General features: G+C 44.0%; 1 protein-coding gene across 6 annotated transcripts in view; it reads right to left on the bottom strand.

The window, feature by feature from the left end:
* PITPNC1 (phosphatidylinositol transfer protein cytoplasmic 1) overlaps positions 1-21385 on the bottom strand; it is a 190203-nt gene extending 168818 nt beyond the window's left edge. For 2 of the 6 annotated variants that reach the window (XM_081162714.1, XM_081162713.1), the window contains exon 1: positions 13487-13722. In XM_081162714.1, the coding sequence (XP_081018840.1) occupies positions 13487-13534 (48 nt within the window). In that variant the 5' untranslated portion in view covers positions 13535-13722. Of the gene's footprint in view, positions 1-13486; positions 14400-21014; positions 21141-21271 lie in introns of those variants that run through there. The other 4 variants (XM_081162710.1, XM_081162712.1, XM_081162711.1 and 1 more) reach the window with 4 other exon arrangements.
* Positions 21386-21391: the final 6 nt, after the last annotated feature.

The following is a 21391-nucleotide window of genomic DNA, read 5'->3' as shown; positions in this document are numbered from 1 at the left end:
AGGTGTGGCTGATTTGCAGTTCAAAGAGACCCAACAAGAGCAGAAAGAAAGCTGATCTTCCAGCTAGAAGATGAGACACACCCAAAGGGTGTGGTATGGAGTGGTGGCACGCCATGCCGTCAGAGATCTGCGTCAGGCCAGATCTAAGCCCGGCGGTCAGCAACATAGGCCTGGAATCCATCCAGCCCCACTGCTCACTGCCTCTTTTTTACTTTGTTCTTAACTTTTCTCAATAAGAGCGGCCTGTAAGGCTCTTGGCACTTCCTTCTCCAGGTCCTCAGAAGAGATTGTCCAGGCCAGGAGAACACTGAGTGTAGCCTCCTGCAGATAAAAATAAATGACTCTATGATGAACCTTCTGTGAAGCCAAGGATTTGGCTGCTTTTGACCCAAGAACCAGTTCTGAACCCCTTTGAAAAATTAGATGGTTTCTGACAGACATAACCAGCATTTTTTTTTTCAAAAAAGAAACAACTCCTGGAGTAGTTGCGGGCAAAAGGCGGAGCACCTAGGTAAATAACGGCTAATTTTAAATTCACTTGACCCTTTTGGAAGTGTTTTTCTTTAAAAGGCTTAAGGGAATTATTCTATTTAGACAACTAATAGCATAATTACTATATTTTTTAAAAACAACCAAGCTCCTTTTCAGCCAGATCTTGGCAAGAAATCTCTAAAGCACACCCCTATCTGCAGCATCATAAGTCACACTGCTGAAAAACGTAATTACACTCAGAGGTGTCCAAGTTTCCGTCACACACAATCCAAAAGAAGTGAACTATTGAATCCCGAATCTAAAGGTTTTTCATTTTGGATGTGATGCCTCTTTATGAGCAGCAAAACATAATATCAAAAAATGAGCATTCGTCATGGCCTTCAACAGTTTAGGGGTTGGGTCTCCACCACGCACGGCACAATCTGTACCCTGCTGATTGAATGTAATTCTAGTGACCCAACTCTCCGCACTTGAGGGGAGAGGTGATTAAATAACCACATTTCATATCTTTTTTTTTTTTTTTTTTAATCTTCACCTAAGGATATTTTTTCCATTGCTTTTTCAGAGAGAGTGGAAGGGGGAGAGAGAGCAAGAGAGAGAGACAGAGAGAGAAACATCTATGTGAGAGAGACACATCTACTATTGGTTGCCTCCTGCACGAGCCCCAAACAGGGCCGGGGAGTGAGCCTGCAACCAAGGTCCATGCCCTTGGCCGAATCGAACCTGGGACCCTATAGTCCGCAGGCCGATGCTCTAACCACTGAGCCAAACTGGCTAGGGCCACATTTCATATCTTTAAACCTGTCTCACTGAATGAAAGACACGTCTATTTTCACAGCATTTAAAAAATATTGATAAACCACTTTATCCACCACATCACTTTTACAGAGGCTGAATGACCAGAATTACGGATATGTGTAAGGAGATATTAAGGGGCAGCATTAGTCTTTGCATCAGCACCGGCATCATCATAATTTCAGATCACGGCAAACTCAGCAAAACGTTCCCAGTGGAGAGCTATGTCACCAGGGCACTACCCATAAGGAACTCACTCATTTCAGAAGACGTGCCCGTTTCCAGAACTACCTGTCCACACAAGCCAGTGATTACGTCTTGTTTTCTCAAACATCTATCCGATGTTGTTTCTCTATTTTGTTTAATTGCTAATGACTGGTTTAACAAGGGTTTTGTTTTCTATGACTCTGTATTACAAATGTCTACTATTTCAGGTGCAGTAGAGGTTAAATACACCTGTAAGGTATCCCAGGCACACTGGAAAATGCTTCTCAGGCTGGACTGAAACTCTGAGGAAGAACATGTTTCTACATCCCACTATTTTCTTGGATAATACATGGAACAAGCTTTCCCTTGAGAGTAGCAGGACCCTCATCCCATAAAATCAAATGAAATCCAGGTTGCTGGCTAGTGAGTTGAAAGTTCTACCTACAGACATCACTAGGAAAATTGACAGGAATGAAAATGTTACAAAGTTAATTAACAATAAACCATCATATTGACTTAAATTATTTCATTCTCCTGAGTTAAACATTCACAAAATCCTAAAAGAATAAAATAAAATAAAATAAAATAACATTTTAGCCCTGGCCAGGTGGCTCAGTTGATCAGAGCGTCATCCCATACCCCAAAAGGTTGTGGGTTTGATGCCCGGTCAGGGTATGTACAGGAAGCAACTGATCGATGTTTATCTCATATCAACGTTCCTCTCACTCTCTCTCTCTCTCACCCTCCCTCGCTAAAAAAAAATTAAAAATCAATAGAAACATATCCTCCGGTGAGGATTTAAAAAAAAATTTTTTTTTTAACTGCACTTTTTAAATTCAGAAAAAGGGTTCAATTAATGTCTATTTCTGCCTGGTGCAGGAATAAAGCATCATCATTAATCAAATATTCTGTCTTCTACTTTAATAGAAGAACACTTGTCAGTGCCAACCCTGTTTGTTTGAAATGCTTCTAAAATGCCAGGTCCTGAAAATGCACTTTTTCTGTTAAATGACAAGACAGTATTAGGTACTCCCAAATTTAAATTTTCAAGCACTTCAGCTGTTGCTACAAAGGCATAGGTCATTATTTGAGTCATTAATGCCGCCCAAAATATGGATATGGGTCCATCTTCTCATTTTTCTGCCTTTGAAAGAAAGCAGAACTCAGGAAAAAGTCTAGTTCGTTTCCATTAATTTAAGTTTTATTGGGTTTGTTTCAGGAAATGGTATATGAGTTTAATGATAAAGTAATAGGATACTTGGAAAAGAAAAACTGACCAAATATGTAAGGTAGTAAATTCATAGAGACAGAAAGTAAAATGGAAGTTGCTAGGCATTGGAGGGAGGTAGAATGGGGAGTTACTGTTTAATGGGCACAAAGTTTCACTTTTGCAAGACGACTTCTGAAGATGGATGGTGGTGATGGCTGTCCAACAGTGTGAATGTACTTTATGCCACTGAACACTACACTTAAAAATGGTTAATATTTTACCACAATTTTTAAAAATTATTTTTTGAAACAACTAACCAGAATATACACATCCAACCAATTAAGTGTGGCCCCTTCAAATAGCTCATTTTAGGTGATTACATGTTTATTTCAATAGTGCTGACAAAGAGCAAAACATCTCTGAATCTCCACTATGGAACAAAGGGCAGGTTTGTTTGGGATTTTTTATTGTTTCAAAATTCTCAATAATGGTAAATGTCTTTTGAGGCTAATTTTTGATATGAAGAAAAAAGAAAAAAAAAAAGCTTTTACAGCTCCATTAAAAAAAAATGTTATATCAAGTTAAAATTTTTTTATGTAAGTCCAGATGAGGCGTTAATTTGTGCATTGCTTGGAAAACTGACTCTGGACGAAATGCTAACAAAGGTGAGCCATCTCAGCAGGAAGGGTAAATAAATACATACGCAAGTTTGAATAGTACATTTTGGTCATTTTTTGTGTCCTCCAATTTGTTTATTTCCACGTGAAGAGGCTTTTTTATTTAATTTTTTTTTTTTAAGAGACAGGAAGAGAGAGGGAAAAGAGAGAAACACCAATGTGAGAGGGAAACATTGATCAACTGCCTCCTTGCCACCCCCTACCAGGGATCTAACCCGCAACCCGGGGCATGTGCCCTGACTGGGAATCAAAGAGGCAACCTTTCAGTGCACATGACAATGCCCAACCAAGCCACACTGGCCAGGGCCATGTGAAGAGTTTTACGTTTTTGACTAAATGTGCCAAAAAACATGGTGTTGCCTATCTGTTCCCATTATTATTTTTAGATACTGAGTTTGAGAAACTCACAGGTGCTCATCAGCGAACATCTCTGCTGCTGATGTCTATCAAAGCCAAAGGTTTTCACTACCGTTAAAAGGGATAATTCTCAAAAGTGCAGAGGTGGTTCTCTTTTTAGAGCATGAGTTACAAGTTATTTTCAAAGGAGTATGATTCATTTATCAAAGTTAAGCTGAGGAATGTCACTTGGTTTATACTTGGGTAAAATGGATCGTTCAATGGATAATACTTGTGGACCACTCTCTTAACTGGAATAGAAGATCTGCCTTCCCCCAACTATTTTCTTTGATGATCCTGAACAAGTTATTAATCTTTAATAAATAATCTCTAGTGCTCCTTCCAGCTTTAGGATTCTGAGGAAGGTAAAACTGGGTAGAGCAAAGAGCATAGGCTATGGAGTCGGACGACCTGGGTGGGAATCCAGATGTACCACTGACTAGCCATGCAAGCACCCCAGGTCCACATCTGTAACATGGGATGATAGTATCTCACTCATGGGACTCTTATGAGGCTTAAGTGAAATAAGAAGGCACTCAACAGTGTGATTTCTCTTTCCCTCCTTTGCATGTGAAAGGTGTCTGCTATCAGTCCAAGCATTTAAAGTAGAAATAAAATTTTTAAACACTTTCCAAACAGTGTCTCATGGACTGCGCTGCTGAGGCATATAGTGCTATTTTATTATGTGCATAAAAGCAAGGTTACTGCAAGGCCACACTCAACCAGACCTGTGACACAGATCCAGCTCCTAAGACAATCAGGGCAAGTAACTTTCACAATTTATGTAACACATGAAAACAGAGATGGCTCAGATAAGCAAAATGAACAGCACAACCCTCGGCTTTCGAGGCACTGGCTCAGTCCTCCACAATACTTTCAGGAAGCTTGGGTATAATACTCAACGAACAGGTCATATCACTGTCTCTATAAATTGGCTATACAAGTTGGAAACTTTTTGGCTAGAGAATGGAGAGATAAGCAACATTTTGCCATTTTAAAAATAAATAAGTAAATCCCACTACAATGTTGAAAACAAACAAACAAAAATATTGCACAGCTTAGGGGAAATACAAACAATCCAGCAAATAAGACCCCGTGCACTTGAAGGTTTCAATAACTTCATTATACAGCAGGCTCCCACCGCCGACCCCACAGTTTTACTTTCTGTGGTTTCACTTACCTGTGGTCGGCCAGGGTCTGAAAATATTAAGTGGAAAATTCCAGTAATAAACAATTCATGTTTTAAGTTGTGTGTCATTCTGAGTAACATGATGCTATCTGGTGGGGTCCTGCTCTGTCCCACCAGGGACGTGATCATCCCTTTGTCCAGGGCATCAATGCTGTATATGCTACCCACCCACTAGTCACTAAGTCAACTGGTTTATCAGATGGACAGCATCGGAGTCTCTGTGTTTAAGCAACCCTTATTTTACTTAATAATGGTCCCAACGCCATTCACATAACTTCTATTACATATATTGTTATAATTGTTGTATTTTATTATTAGTTATTGATGTTAATCTCTTACTGTGCCTTATAAATTAAACTTTATCATAGGTATGTATGTGTAGGAAAAAACATAGTGTATATAGAATTTTTGGTACTATCAGTGGTTTCAGGCATCCACTGCGGGTCTTGAAACGTATCCTGAGGATAACGGGGGACAACTGTATCAGCATCTAAGTTAGTGGTGACTTCTCATTCCCCAGTAGATATATTTTCTTCTAAATACATCGGTTGGTGATTTTTGGTGTAAAAAACTAGTGCTCAGAAAACACCTTCATACAGCAAATACAATCAGACCTGAATGTGTGTGTGCAGATAGCATGGGGTAGGGGAGCAGCTTTTGGAGATTAGATGCTCAAATTAGGTGCTTAAACAACATTACTATAGGTTGCCATCAAATTACACTTGTTTGGCCAATCTTACTTCTGCGGGTGATTCATTCTGGGAAAGTAACAACACCCTAAAAATCATCAGACATAATTCTAGGGGAATTAAAAGTGTGATGAGGTTTTTTTCTTTGCTCAGGAACAACAGGAACTCTATACTGTCATGCTTCCCCCAAACTTCAAAGGACCCCAAAAAAAGAAAAAGAAGTGAAGAGTCATTGAATAAATTTGTTCAAGAACTTACGTTAGCTACTTGTTCAGATATATGAGTCGGCTTCCAATAAAGTCAAAAAAGGAGTTTTAAGAGCAGGCCCCTTTGTCAGAGTGCTGGGAAACGAGGGAATGAGTCACTTTAATACCTGATGTCAGTCAAAGTCTTGGTGAACTCTGTCTTTCATGTTACTAAATCAACAAAAGCCCTGTACAGCGTTGCACAGGCAGTCAGCCAGGAAGTGGTGGGTGACCCTAGACTCTTTCCTCTGTCACTGGTAAAGCCAGCAGCCACCACAGTGTGTCCCGGGCAGACCCTTCCTAGTGGTCTGCCATCATGGGAGATGTGCCCAGCCTCGCATGGCAGTATTTTGCCATCCCAGACTAAGTCTACTGAGACACAGTTTAAATAGCTAGTTCCCCTCCTTTATAAAAAGCCCATGCTGGGAGGTCTTAAGGCAGAGTACTCAACTCCCACAGAACCATCTCCTCCTCCTGAATGTGTACTCTAGGATTCATTCTGCTAACACATTACTTCCCATCCAATGCGCATAGAAAGCAGAAGAATGCACTTGGAGCCATAGCCAGAAAGGCCCCCAGGTACTGTTCCTTCATGATGGCCTCTGGGGGCTCCAGAGGATTGTGACATCTGTCAGTTAAGGGTCCCCAGTATCCTGAAGCCCTGTGGTTGGCCTTAGGGCAACTATTCAAGCTGTGATTATTTTTCCTCCCCATAAGTATGAAGTTCTGACCTAAACTGTGGCCATTCTGATCCAAATCTGGAAGACTTTCCCCCCTCATTGCTGCAGAAGAGATCAACCTCCTTTGGAAAACTAAATTCAGGACGACCAGAGCCATGAGGACTGGGACCATAACTTTCCAGTGTACTCGTAATTCAGCACTTCTGTCAACAGCCTTCTCTCTGAACACAGACTGTCTATTCTTCTGGAAAAAATCCATAGGCACCTCCATTAAAACAAAACAGAACAGCTTCACTGAGATGTATTTTATATACCAACTCAATGGTTTTTAATATATATTTACAGAGTTGTGCAACCATCGCCATAATCTACTCTATAATGGCAATGAAACTTCTCCAACAGCCTGTGGACATAAACTCTAGGAAAAAAGTAAACAAATAAATAAAACAAATAATGCTTATGATACGTGCTCTGAAGGAAGGACAGAGGTGCAGAGAGCGATAAAGACTAACAGGGACAGACTGGATGGACGAACAAGATAGGACCACAGACATGGAAGCACAGGACAGACGGACAGGTCTCAGAGGGAAGGTGGAAAGGAGGGCGGGAAGAAATCAACCAAAGAACTTATAAGCATATATGCACAGCCCACAGACACAATGGGCAGGCAGGGGCTGGGGAGGGGTGGGAGATGGGTAAGGGGGGGAAGTGGGGGACATCTGTAATACAACAATAAAAAAATTTTAAAAAGAAAATAGAGCAAACTATCTTAGATGGAGCAATCAGGAAAGATGTCTCTGAGGTGGTGACAGTTTCATACGTTTTCTATAAACTTCCAAGGTTTTTTGGTTGTTGTTGTGTTTTTTTAAAGAATAGTTTATTGATTTTTAGAGAGAGAAGGAGAGGGGGAGAGAGAGAAACATTGATGTGAGAGCACAACACTGACCAGCTGCCACAACCCCTACTGGGGATCCAGCCCGCAACCAGGGCATGTCCCCTGACAGAGAACCCAACTGGCAACCTTTCAATGCACCGGTGACCCAACCGAGCCACACCAGCCAGGGAAGCCTGAGAGGGCTCAGCTGCAGGGCCATTACACTGCACTATTCCCACTGGGTTCCATGTGAACAGAGTCCCTGCAGGTGTGCACCGCTGAGATTCTGTTTGTTTATAAGAACTTTTGGAAGTTTCTGTAAATTGGATGTGTGGTCTGAAAAGTCAAGCTCCCAAGATAATTTTTTCAAACAACTTTACATTTTCCAGATACGATTTGTTTTCCAGTTTTAATACTTATAACACACTAGGAATTTATCAGCCATGTGGCCTACAAAAAAAATCTGCACTGGGGAATACCACAAAATTCCTGATTTCAAGCGTGAGACAGGGAGGCCAGGCAGTTGGCAGCCTGCAATCTGACATTTCTCTTTTTCCTCTCCCAGTGGGCTGAATTTGCTCAAGATATGTAAAACCTTCCTGACTTCTTGCTACAAATCAGCTGATTTCTGTATCTGTCTTTCTCTCTGAACAGAGGCAGAAGTGTTCGCTGGTTTTCAAAAAGGTTTTCAGAGTTACTTGACCATACAGAGCTGCAGGCAACAGAAAGCAGGCCAAAGCCCATACAGGCCAGCCAGGGCACCTGCACCCTCACTCAGGTGGCTAAAGCAATGAACCTCAACGGACTTTTGCCCCTGAAAAACACATTTACTGCCTGTCACTGTGCACGCACTTTTATATTTAAAACAACAACTTTGTGAACCCTACACACACACAAACACACACACACACTCTCTCTTTCCTAAGTGACACTCTGGGGCCAGAGGGAGACATTACAGAGGTTAAATGATGAAAACATATTTTTTAAAAACTGCTTACAAAACAATAGTATTCTCCATTCACTTGAAATAAGAGCCTTTCTGAAATGAAGATGACTCGCTTGTCTCTGAATATCTATAATACTCAATCAGAGAGGGTTTCTAAGTTGATTTTTAAGAGCTTTAGGGACTCACTGGATGCCTTTTTAAATGAAAAGCAGAAGTTAATTACCACCCTCTTTTAACCAGGGTTTTGTTAATAACGGTGTGTATTTTTTTTTCAAGGCCCCAGAATCTGTTTCCTGTGAAGGGCATTCACACCCCAATCACAGGGAAAATGCAGTGCCCTTCACACACAAAGTCCATTTTACTGACGGCCGGGGGATGGCATCTGCTCCTTGTTGTCTGATCCATTAGTGGTGAAAGGTTTGCACTTATCCATTAACCCGCTCCTCCCCCCAGGTACCCCTCAGGACCAAGAAGGGAGCTTTGCTAGCTGGGCAGCATGGGTAACATTGTTCCCTGGCTGTGGAACAAGCAAGAGAAGCTACCAGAATGGCCCAGAAATCACTTACCCTGACAGTGGTTCCTTCCAATGGGCTGGGGGGGGGGGGGTACAATAGTGCTCATTCATTTTTATTGTTGTTGTTTTATTTTATTTTCCTTTTTTTGTTTCTGCTTTTCTTTCTTTTTTTAAATAGTGCTCTTTCTTTTTTTTCTTTTTTTAAAATATATCTTTATTGATTTCAGAGAGAGGAAGGGAGACGGAGAGAGAGATAGAAACATCAATGATGAGAGAGTCATTGATCAGCTGCCTCCTGCACACCCTGGGCATGTGCCCTGACCGAGCATCGAATTGCAATCTCCTGGATCCTAGGTCGATGCTCAACTGCTGAGCCACACCTGGCCAGGCGCTAGTGCTCATTCTTAAAAAACATTTTCAAAATTACAATTATGAGGAATCCCGGGGAAGGTCTATGAGATTAACCCAAGGAGCCTTTCTTTATACTCAGGGGTATCACTCTGTACAAAAAACTAACAGTCAATGCCAATATCAAGCTTAAAATCTCTTTTCTTAAAAAATTCCTGCCCCAATATGTTTGCAGATGCAGCCCACGAAAATCATTTAAAACAGAGGGTAAGGAGCATTATTGGGCACTTTGGCACCTCCATTTAGGTCATTCCAGAGATGGCACTACCCTGATCCCAAATCTGTTCTCAGAAATGTGTCCAAGAAAAGTCTCTGGGGACCCGGGGAGCCTGGATAAAGTACAATGGCTCCCTGCCAGGGTAAAGAACAAAATAATATTCTGAATTAAAGAAAGTTGTTTTTCTGTTCTTTCTTTCTTTCTTTCTCTTTCTTCTTTCCTTCATTGTGTACCAAATCCCTAAGAACCACAAATAAATCCCTAAAAGTACACATATGAATGTTAATGCAGTCAGAACAGCAACTGTTCAACACCAAAAGCAAGCAATGAAAATGAAAGAATTCCTGCCTCAGATATTAGGATGTGCTCAGCTCTAGGAAAATGCTTATCTTGTTGCTAAGTACCTGTCAGGGAGGGGTGAGCGTCAGACTGTGCCCCAAGGAGTCATGAAGATAATGTTTGGAATTGAGATGCTTTGCACCAGAAATCAGAAGGCCTGGGTTCTGGCCTAGACCCTGCCCTTAGCTATGAGATGGAACTAACTGAACCTCCTACAGCTCTATTCTCCTGCCCAAGTGAAATGGCTCACCTATAGATCACCTCTAATAGCCCTTTCACATCTAAAATTCCAGAATCTACATCACCAACTGTTTGAAATGAAGACAATGACAACTACCTCTTTATGATTGACTCTCAGTCCCCAGGGTCCTTCACTGAACAGAACTTTCCAAAGGGCTTATATTTAGTTCAGAGACAATGACGATGAACATAAATGAGGAGACTATTCCAAGGAAATTTTCTAAATTAAAATTAATCCATGGGACGTTACTTCGAAATTGTCTAAAACAGAGCAAAACACCAACACTCTGTCTAGGCTGTAGTTCAGCTTTCTTTATCTCCAAGAGCTGTTCCTCTTTCCTGGAACCAGGGGACATTTTATGAATCAAAATAAGACTAGAGAAATAGTAGAAACAATACTCTCTATAACAATTCAAGAGACCTTTGATTTTTCATTTAGTTGGTAGCACTGACTTTATCTGTTTTCAAGAAATGTGTTTTGCTTTTCCTGGAGTAAATACTAGTGACAGGCAAAGACCAGAACAAGGAAAACAAATAATGGTTTTCACCGTGGCTCTGGCTCTGGCTTGGCTATTAACTAGTTGTGTGGCCTGGTGTACATTAGTTAATGGTTCTGAATCTCAGTTTACTCATCTGCAAAATGTAGATAATAACACACCAGTTCCCCTTTCGCTTCCCTCCACAAGGAAGTTAAATGGGATAAGGCCAGGGGTAAAAAACAGACACACACAGTGTTGGCTCTCTCAATGCCTCTCCAAGACAAGGCACTTTGCCTCATTTTTAAAAATATGGTGGTTAAACAGAAATAAGTCCCAGAAGTTCTGTAGGTCTGACTCGGGCCTAAAGCAAATCAAGAGCTGAAACAAAAGATAAGGCTCCAAGAGTCTAACTAAACTAATGGTAACTGTCTTCTTTGAAGACATTGTTAAGTTGCTTCCCAATTTTTAATGTTCAGGTTGTAGGGCATAGTGCAAAGGGGGATCATGGTAATTGTGGGGTTTACTACCAGTAAGACTCTAGGGGTCTAACCTCTGGCAAGACGGGCCTAGCCTCCCCACCCATCACCTGATTTGGTTTTCCTAAATCCTTATAGTCTGAAACCTGTATCAATCTAAACTGCCCCACTGCTTCTCTGAAAAAATAGAAAACTACTTCAGAATTTGACCTTACAGAAACTGAATCATGCTTTCCTCCAAATGAATTATACATTAATTAAGTTATAATTATACATTATGTTACACGTGGAGTCTGATTTCATTTGCCAATTAAGAAAGGAAGGGCCTCCTACCCAGTTTTGTTCAGTGGTTAGAGCATCCGCCTGCGGACTGAAGGGTTCCGGGTTTGATTCCCAGCCAAGGGCACTTAGGTAGGTTCCAGGCTCCATCCCCAGCCCTGGTGGTCAGGGGCATGTGCAGGAGACAACGAATCTAATGTGTCTCTCTCACATCCTTCCACTCTATCTGAAAAGCAATGGTGGGGGGGTCCTCCGTGAGGATAAAAAAAAAAAAAAAAAGGGCCTCCATCTATACCACTCAAATGTGATTACTTCACCAAGAAGTGGTGGGTATTTAAGTACTTAAAAAAAAAAAGTGGGGAAAGGAGCTGTGCCTGCTGTTCAAGAAAGCCTGAGAAGGGAACCAACCAGAATAAAAAGATTTTGCAGGTAGTAGAGAAGATTCTAGAACTGGTTATTTTCTTGACTATCACCCGCATTTTGGGGATATTTCATGTAGTACTAATATGGCCCCTAGATTCCAAATTCCAATCCATAAATAAAGTCATTAGGAGATCCGGCAGAAGTAAACACATCCGCAAGCTGAACTACTCCAGCTCAGCTGCCCACAGAGGGAGAAGATCTCAACCTTTTCTAGAAATACTCCAGTTGGCCAGTTTCATTCATTTGCCTCCCTCACTCTCCAGGGAGCTGTGTATTGCTTCACTACTTTATTTACACGGTCGGGATGCACCCTCCCCCACCCCCCAAAAAACTCTGCCTACCCACATGGTCTCCATCCTTAAAGATCTTCTCAAATGCTATCTCCTCAAAAGCCAACAAACTGCAACGTTCGGTTGATCATTCGGGTGCAGGCTGACCTCTCTCTGCGTTTTGTAAACTCAGAGCTACTTTGATCTTGCCTTGCATGGTAGGGTGGGTCTTCCCTTGACACTTGCTCCAGACGACAAGTGAGGACAGACCCTTCGGAGCACAGTCACGTTTTTGGTTAGTTACCTTTTTCTCTCTCCCAAAGTACCTACCCCCTTCCACCAAGTAGTGGCTCAATAACACCTGATATATTAAGGGTGCTATATTTAAATACAAATACGGTTGGAGTCGCCGATTTCGTGTGTGTCGCCATACACCACACCACACTAGTGAGTTTCAAATTGCCTTGATCGGCTTCAGACTCCCTCAAGGTCCCTGGACAGGCGCTAAGCAATTGTGGGATCACAAAAAAGGTCAGGAGCAGAGGGGGAATAAGGGAAGCTGGGGGCCTGAGTGATTCTCACGGAGTCATCATTCCCCGAGTGATGGAGCTAGCTTGCTGCGTTGGAGGAATGGAACCTGAGCAGTGCGTGAATGACCCCCGCCGCTCGCCCCTACGCCCGCGGCCAGACCCGCACCCACGTGCTGGAGCGCCCTCCTGTGGCCGTGCCGCAACCCGGCCACGCGCAGCTCGCTAGCAGACCACGCTCCCCGCGGCTGAAGAAACGAGACGCAGAAAGTTTCCGAGCCAGGCGGTTTTCGAAAGGTCGAAGCCATGTCAAGGAGCCTGGAGGAGAGGGCGAGGCGGGAGCGGCGCCCAGGCTGTGGGCCAACGCGGGAGAGGTCCGCACCCAGACGGACCCCCGCCCAAAGGGCTCCGAGGTGTCCCCCAGTAGAGCTCGAGGCCTCCAGATCCCGAGGGCTAAGGGCTTCTCCCAGCACCCAGGCCTTACAGCAAACCGCGGGAGGGGAGCTTGAGCCCATGCCAGAATGGGATGACCCACCGGACACCCCCAGCTACCAGCGCGCGTGGGGCTGTTGGGTTTCCTTGATTCATTTTTTTAATTGGAGAAAGGGGGCGCACCGACGCCCTTTGGCGCATTCTGACTCTCGGTAATGTGGCTCTGGGTGCCCCGAAAAGGGCCCACCTGGAGTCCACCGCCCCACCCAGTGCCGCCCTCCCTCGCAGGGGTGGCAAGTGGAAACAGCAATCCCCCTTCCTCCCTCTCCTCCAGCCCTCTGGTTTGGGAGGTAATGCTCCACCAGGTTTCTCCGCCGCCCGTAGTTGGCTCTCGGGCCGGGAGGCGGCCGCGGGGTACACGGCGCCCCAGGGCAGGGGGCGGGAGGCCGGCGGCGGGCGAGGCAGGGCCGGGCGCGCCCTTACCTCGTCCACGGTGAGCGGCATGCAGATCCGGTACTCCTTCAGCAGCATGGTCCTGCCGGCCGCGGACCACCGGAGCGGGAAGCGGGGGGGTGGCCCCAGAACAACAAGGCTGCCGCCCAGGCGCAGGGCAGGGAGCCGGAGCCCCGCGCTCGGAGCCGGCCGAAGAAACAGCCCCGGCGGTGCGCTCAGCTCCTGGCTTCCTCCGCTCCTCCCGAGAGCATGTCAAGGTTTGGGTCAGGGCGTTCGCGGCTCCCCCGCCCCCTTCCTCGCCGAGGTCGGTCCTCCCCGGAACGCGGTGTTGCAAAGTCAGGGAGGGAGGAAGGGAGCCCCGCTGGAAACTGCTCCGATCCGCAGCCCCGGGCGGTAGGAGCGGCCGTCAGATCAGGACATGCCCGGTGGCCGGCAAGGAAAGGAAAAAAAAAAAAAAAAGAGATTTCCAAAAATTAAAACAAATGCATAAAAGTAACCCGCTGGATCCGCCTCTGAAACCAGACGTGAACCTGGCGGGCCCCCTTTCTCCGGCCGTTCTGCCCAATGCTAATTCACCAGGAACACATTGCAGCCGGAGATGCTGACTTTCCAGACAAAGGCTCGCCGGGCTCCTCTCCCCGGGCGGTAAACAAGATTTCCTGCTCTTTTGAGGGCCGGTCCCCGAGGCGCCCCGGAGCGCGCTGGGGTAGAAAAGGGAAGCCGCCGCTGCCGCCGGGCTCTGCTGGGCTGGGGCCCCGGGTTCCTCAAACCTTGGCTCGAGCTTCGAGGGGCGGGCGATGGCAAGCTGGCGCCTTCCGCGCGCGTCCCCTCCTAGGGGTGGCTCGGCTCTCCAGCGCCGTGCGTGCCCGCGAGTTTGCAGCCACCTCGCCGGAGCCCGAGAGTCCGCGCGGAGCTGCAGTGTGCCTCGGGCCGGGGTGGGTGCGGGAGGAGCCAGCGCCAGCGACGCTGACATCAGCAGCGGCCTCGGCGGGGAGCCCCATCCCGCCAATGGGGAAATAGCAAAGAATGTGGAGGGTTTAAACAAAACAGCATGTCCCTGCCGGGCTGCTGCCAGACAACCCGGCTGCCCAGGAGCCCAGCCTGCCGGCGCTGGGGAGACTAGGAGAAAGGGGCTTCCCTAGACTCCTTTACCCCTGAATCTGTTCTCCAATGTTCCCTGAGACCATAGCGCTCCGTCCGGCCACTCTGGGAGCTAATGGTTCCAAGGAACAGAAGTGCTCCTCGACTGGCAAAGGTCTTTTACAAATACCTACCACAAATGTTTTCACTTTGGTCCAGTAAGTAGGTCCAGTGCTGGAGAAGCCATGGGATTTGAGAGCATGAGAACAATCCCTTGCCTGGCTTCCTAACTGGTTTTAGAAAAGGAATCCTGGAAGACTGTGCAATAGCGTGAACAACCGTGAAGTACAAAGACACCAGCAGAGAAAAGGTAATAGTGACACAGTCCCCTGCTCCACAGTGTGACTGAGGCTTCCAGAGCAGCAAGAATAGGTTTTCCTGTCAGCACTCCTAAGTTCAAAAAGTCACAGTGAAATGTCAATGAAAATGCCTGGAGTGTTGGTATTTCGTCCATATTAAACAGATCCCTCATTTTAACCACAAGAGGCACATTCTTCAGTTCCTCAGGAAGCTGCATATAACTGCTGAAGTCTGTTTTTCATTTGTCTGGTATTTTTAAGCTTGTTTTTCTGAAGACTTGCTGGATGAAAAATGCATCAGTTGCCTCTGCAAAATAACCTGCAAGTGTCATCTTTTCTCCAAAAATTCATGCTTTAAATTTCTGCAGCTACTCAGAGCTTGGATGGCAATACAGATGGCCTCAGTATTACAGTATTTTGAATTATAATTAATAATTATCTAGTATAACTATGGTGGGTGGCGGCAAAAATCATCCAGATGGCTGGAGAGAATTTATAACTGTGTGAACATGATACAAAGCTTGATAGAAAAATGACACCCTATATCCAGCTTATATTTTAGCGAAAGCCCTTTTCTAGATGTTTCTCAGAGTTGGCTCAGAAATATGCACAGCAACTAATTAAAGCTAAATCAAATTCCTCGAGGTGGAAAATCTAAATCTGACACTGTAGTGCTGAATAATAACACATTGAAAGCCTGTGATACGGAAAGAAGCTCAAGCTGTTTTTCTTTTTTCTACTTCTGACTTGAAAACAAGTGTAGTGGCTTCGCTTCTGGCACCTAATACTCTTCCCAGGGGCAGCAAGGAAACATACTGGTTAGCCACACAGACACGTACACACAGGACATCAGAGTATGTGGGCATTTTCCTTGCTTCCTAGACGTTTCCAGATATTGATTCTATAACTAAGTATTTTACTGATGAATATTACTCATAATAATATTCTGAGGAACTACTTCTCTGAATTTTCCAAACTACAAATCAGATACCTCTCCCCTTACCCTTCTTGTAAGCTGACTTCTCCACTGAACTCTTCCTTTTCACTCTGTCCATCCACATGCCTGGTCACATTAATCGTGTTCAAGCACAGCTTTAATCCCAGTGATTCTCTATGGCCTATTGAGCAAGTTCAAATTCCTTGGCAGGAGAATCAAAGGTCTGAATCTACCTTTCCCACAATAGCCAGTCACCCTGCCCCTGAGACAAATCTGTTGGCAGGAGAGGCCTCCACTTTGTCTTGATTTTTCTGCGCCTGCCATTACCTTCACTGAGAATCCCTCCCCACACCAATCTCATCCCCCAAACACCATTTTTCAGCAGGGCACTGACAACCTGTGCTTTTGGAAAGTGCTTCTGATAGCAGCATGTGGGATGGGTTAGGACAGCAGGACACCAGACAGCAGGTTATTATATTATTATAATACTATAGGAGACATATTGGAAGCGCCTGAAATAACGAATGAAGAAAACGGGATGCATTTTAAAGATTTGGAAAGGACTTGGGGGTGGATTGGTTTTCACTACAACAGCGCTTGGGGGAGGGGAGAGCAAAGAGAGAGCTTATTCATTCATAACTCATTCACGCAAAGGGAGGAGAGTGCCATCTACTGGCCAGACACATTTTAACAAATGTTTTAAGTCACCTTAGTCAGCAAGAGTCTGGCAAGGAGAATTGTATCTTTCTTTTTCAGCCAATGGAGTCCCCACAATATCTGCTTCCAAAGAGCCTTGAAGGTTTTGCTATCCTCACTGTGGATGGTATGATGTTCTATTAACAACATACAATCTCACCCGGCCGGCTGAGGCTCAGTGGTTGAGCATCGAGCGTTAATTGGGGAGATAGAGGTTTGATTCCTGGTCAAGGCACATGCCCAGGTTGTGGGCTCGATCCCCCAGTGGGGGTGTGCAGGAGGCAGCCAATCAATGACTCATCATTGATGTTTCTCTCCCTCTCTCTCTCTCCCCCCCTCCCTTTCCCTTCCTCTCTCTGAAATCAATAAAGATATTTAAAAACACACACACACAAAACAGCACACACACACAATCTCATACAATCTACAGCTACTGATCACCACATGTTAAAAAATAGGGGTGGCCCATTGAAAAGGGGGAAAAAAGAGGCACAACGAGTGAAGTTACCAGTGAGTAATGATATGACCAAAAGGAAAAGAATATTAGACTATGTATGTCTGTCATAGCATTTATTCTCAGACAAGTGACAACCTATGAAGGCAGGGGTTCTCAAAACTGGAGATGGGAGGAGGTACACATCAAAATCAATCATCCTAGGAGCTTTTTCAACACACTGATGCCCCTACCCCAAGGCCCATTCAAAGTCCTGTCTCCTACACAGAGCCATTTTAGATAACTCTTTACCTTTCTAGGCAACCCAAAACTCTTATTGGAACGATTCATTTTTTAAAAATATATCTTTATTGATTTCAGAGAGAGGAAGGGAGAGGGAGAGAGAGATATAAACATCAGTGATGAGAGAGAGTCATTGACAGGCTGCCTCCTGCACGCCCCCCACTGGGGATCGAGCCTGCAACCCCAGCAACATGCCCTGACCCAGAATCGAAACTTGATCTCCTGGATCCTAGGTCCGTGCTCAACCGCTGAGCCATGCCGGCTGGGCTGAACTATTCCTTTTGATTCCTGTGTGTATGCAAGTGTGGCCTTTATGTAGAAAATGTCATATACAGTACTGTAAGTGTTTCACCTGTTCTCCAACTCCCCAACCTGATGGTAAGCTTCCAGAGGAGACAGACCATGTCCTCCTATCTGTGTCATCTGGAAAACGTGGCCTAGTGTGAGGGATACTGTAGGGACCCAATAAATGTCTATTGAATGTATGCATATATTAGTTTAGGGTTCTCAACTTTGGCACAATTGACATTTGGTACCAGATAATTCTTTGTTGTGGAGGTTAGTGTGGGATTTTTAACAGGATCCCTGCTCTTTACCCACTAAATATGTAGCAAACCCTACCCCCCCCCCACATACTTATTACCAAATACAGTGCTGATTATGGAGGGGAGAACTCCTGCAATGGAAAACAACTATATTCATTAATCTCATCTAAATGTTTAGCTAAATCAGGTCTAAGGAGAAAGGGAGTAACAGTGATGTAAAGATATCCCTTTGTCATTATCATGCTCTGCTTTATATTACTAAAATAGCCCTTGATAAAGGGCTCTACCTTAACCTTGATCACTTGGTTAATGTCTGCCAACTTTTCCATTGTAAAGTTACCATTTACCCCTTTCCATACTTCATTCTTTGCAAGTGAGTCGTTAAGTGCAGCCCACACTCAAGGGAACCCCACCTCCTTCAGAGAAGAGTATCTACATATGTCATAGGGAATTCTGCAAGATTTGTTCCTCTCCCCTCATTTATTTATTCATTTGATTATTTATATCAATGTGGACTCCTGCATATTTATTTTATACTTGAGTTATAATTCTACACTACATTAATTTTGTTGCTCAAATTGTTCCAGCTTTGGCCATTCGTAGCTCCTGCTGTCTGGCTCCTGTGTCCTTTTAACATGCCCCCCTTTCGAGGGGCGACTTTTGAAAATCAAATGTTATCCTTTGCGATTAATTTTTATTGTATTAAATAGTTTAATTCCAGCAAAGTCTAGGTCTGTGTATGCTTCTGTGTGTGAGTGTTTTATACACCTGTATGTCAGACCTTGTTAGGTGCTAAGCAAATGTTAAATGCATTCTTAATAAAACTAAGCAAAGTTAAGTCCCAAGGCAATTCTTATGTGTAGACCCGTGTACCAGGCCTCTATTAAATAGAGAATGCCTTTGATGTGTAATTGCTTGTACTGTGCAGTAAATGCTCATAAAATAAAAATTAATTGACAATGATGTGCTACAGAATGCTTCACACACAAAAAGAAAACCTGGAGGTTCTGTGGCCAAAGTTATAGTTTTGTCTTTTTTTAAATAAATAAGCTAATAACAAATTTATCAAAGTTTTACTTTTTATTGCATTAGCTATTTTTACCGAAATTGGCAAAATATTGGAATGTTTTGAGATGAATTATGATAGATAACCTATACTCACTGGAGAGAAATTTTAGGGATGAAAGAAACCATTGTCCTTGATCCTGAGTGTCCTTTAAAAGGAGGCAACTATGTGACCATAATTTATTGTAGTTCTTTAATGCCAAAGCCTATTTAACCTAGTATCACAGAATGATGCCGACACATTTGGAAAGAATATTTCTCACTTATGCAATGCCATAGAGATGTAATGTAATTTGACTTTTGATGGAACATTTTAAAGTTACCAGTGAGAAAAAGAGGGAATTATGTTTGCTTATTAAGCATATGTAATCATTTATATCAAAACCAGTTTAAAAATTGCTTATGTGACCCTGGTGGGGTAGCTCAGTTAGTTAGAGCATCGTCCTGATACACCAAGGTTTGGAGTTTGATGTATGGTCAAGGCACCTACAAGAATCAACCAATTAATGCATCCATAAGTGGAACAACAAATCAGTGTTTTTGTTTCTCTCCCCCCTTCTCTCTCTCTCAGTAAATAAATCAATAAATAAAAATTGCATAGGTGACTGTAGTTAGGCTGAACACTGGCCTCCAAAGATAACAGATTCTAAGCCCTAAAACTTGAAAATACTACCTTATTGGAAAAAGGGTCTTTGTAGATGTGATTAAGTATCTGAGATAAGGAGATTATCCTGAATTATCAGCGTGGGCCCTGAATACAATCCCAGGTGTTGCATAAGAGAAAAGGTAGAGGGAGATTTGACACACACAGAAGAGAAGGCAATGTGACCAGGAAGGCAGAGATTAGAGCTCAGAGGCCACAAACCAAGGAATGCCCACAGCCACCAGAAGCTGGAAAATGCAAGGAAGGAATGTCCCCTAGAGCCTTCAGAGGGAGCATGGCCACGCTGTACCTTGATTTCGGCCCAGTGATTTCAGACGTCTGGTCTCCAGATTGTGCGAGAATCACTTTCTGTTGTTTCAAGCCCCTAACTTTGTGGTTATTTGTTACAGCAGTGAGAGTAAATGAATATAATGCTATACTTACGACTTTGTTTACCTGACATAACTGCACTTAACATGAAGAACTTATACACAGGACCAATTTGGGGAAACAAATATTTTACACACACATCAGGAACGTTTCTGTAACGTAAGCCTAGTGGCTCATTCAATACCATCAGTATGGTGAGAATTCCTAACTTTAAATCTCTAGCCCAAATGACTCCCCTTACTTTACCACTCTTCTTTCTGAATAAACTTTTTTCCAATCAGTATTTCATCCTACCTTTTACATTCTTTATTCTCCCACTGCCAATATTTCACTTCTGAAACCAAATTCTTTCTAACAAAGTTACAAATCTGAATCTCAGACTCATCCATATAAAGGGCTTATAAAGAGCCCGTCTGTACTACGGTGCTCGCATCTATTTTTCCTCTGCCCCATTGGCCAGACTTTTACTGAGTTCCTTCTTTACTTCACTTTAATTTTCTTTGTTTCCTTTGCACGCTATCCCTAGATTTCAATTTGCCTTCTCTTTTTTTGTTTGTTTGTTACCTCCAAGCTTAGGGAGATCGGGCTGCAGTTTGGTGTGGGAGTCGACTAGAGTTCTCGCCACCTATCTGCCTCTTTCTCAGACGCCTCACGCTCCTATTTCAGAGTTCTGGACACCATAACCCCGGTTTCCTCTACCGCACCTCTGTTAGTTTTTGTCTTTTCAAAGTCTTCTCACAAAACCTCGACCTCCCATATTACTTATGCCAAGCGATTCTTTTTGAAGTTTTAATATGGGCTAAAATTCCTAAGAATTCTTCTGTGCAACAGTGGAAGATCCCCCTTTCACACAGTCGGAACTTTACCAAGAGGTTCTCCGCGATTTTGGAAAAATCAGGCCACCAAGCAGAAAACCCCTGTGAGGCCGGAGGAGCCCACAGAACACACCTACTGCCATGGCAGCGTTTACCTCAGCAGCGACTGGTGATGCCGACAGGCAAGTGACGCTTTGTATCTTCTACTGCACATATGTTCTAGCTTTTGGATCTCAAAAGACATATTTTGCTGTTTTGCAATGAATGTAAAAACGAAAACGAACCCACATACTTTACTTGAGCCGCTGTCACATCTTCGTTTATGAAGTTTCATTGATCCCACGGATTAAGCCGCCGAGATGCCCAACCAGGTGGGACCCCCAGAACTTTTTTCTTTGGGGTTTACTTCAGCCCGCTCCTACAGAGATGAGAAAACCGAGATTTGAGGAAAGTGAAGCGACTTGCCCACGGCTCTGAGATACTATAACATGGCAAAAACGGGGCCGTAAGAATAAATGGGAAGGCCTATTCCGCGACAGTTTTCCTCACCGCAAATTTTAGATGAGAAGTCAGTCAGTCAGTCAGTCACCGGAGACAGAACCGGACCTCGACGGCAGGGGTGAGCCCCGCCCGTCGCTCCGCCCCCAGGCTGCCCGCGGCACTGCCTGA

This window comes from Miniopterus schreibersii (assembly GCF_964146895.1).
Source record: "Miniopterus schreibersii genome assembly, chromosome: 16".
Classification (NCBI taxonomy): domain Eukaryota; kingdom Metazoa; phylum Chordata; class Mammalia; order Chiroptera; family Miniopteridae; genus Miniopterus; species Miniopterus schreibersii.
The sequence above is the reverse complement of the archived record's forward strand: the minus strand, read 5'-3'. Positions and strand labels throughout refer to the sequence as shown.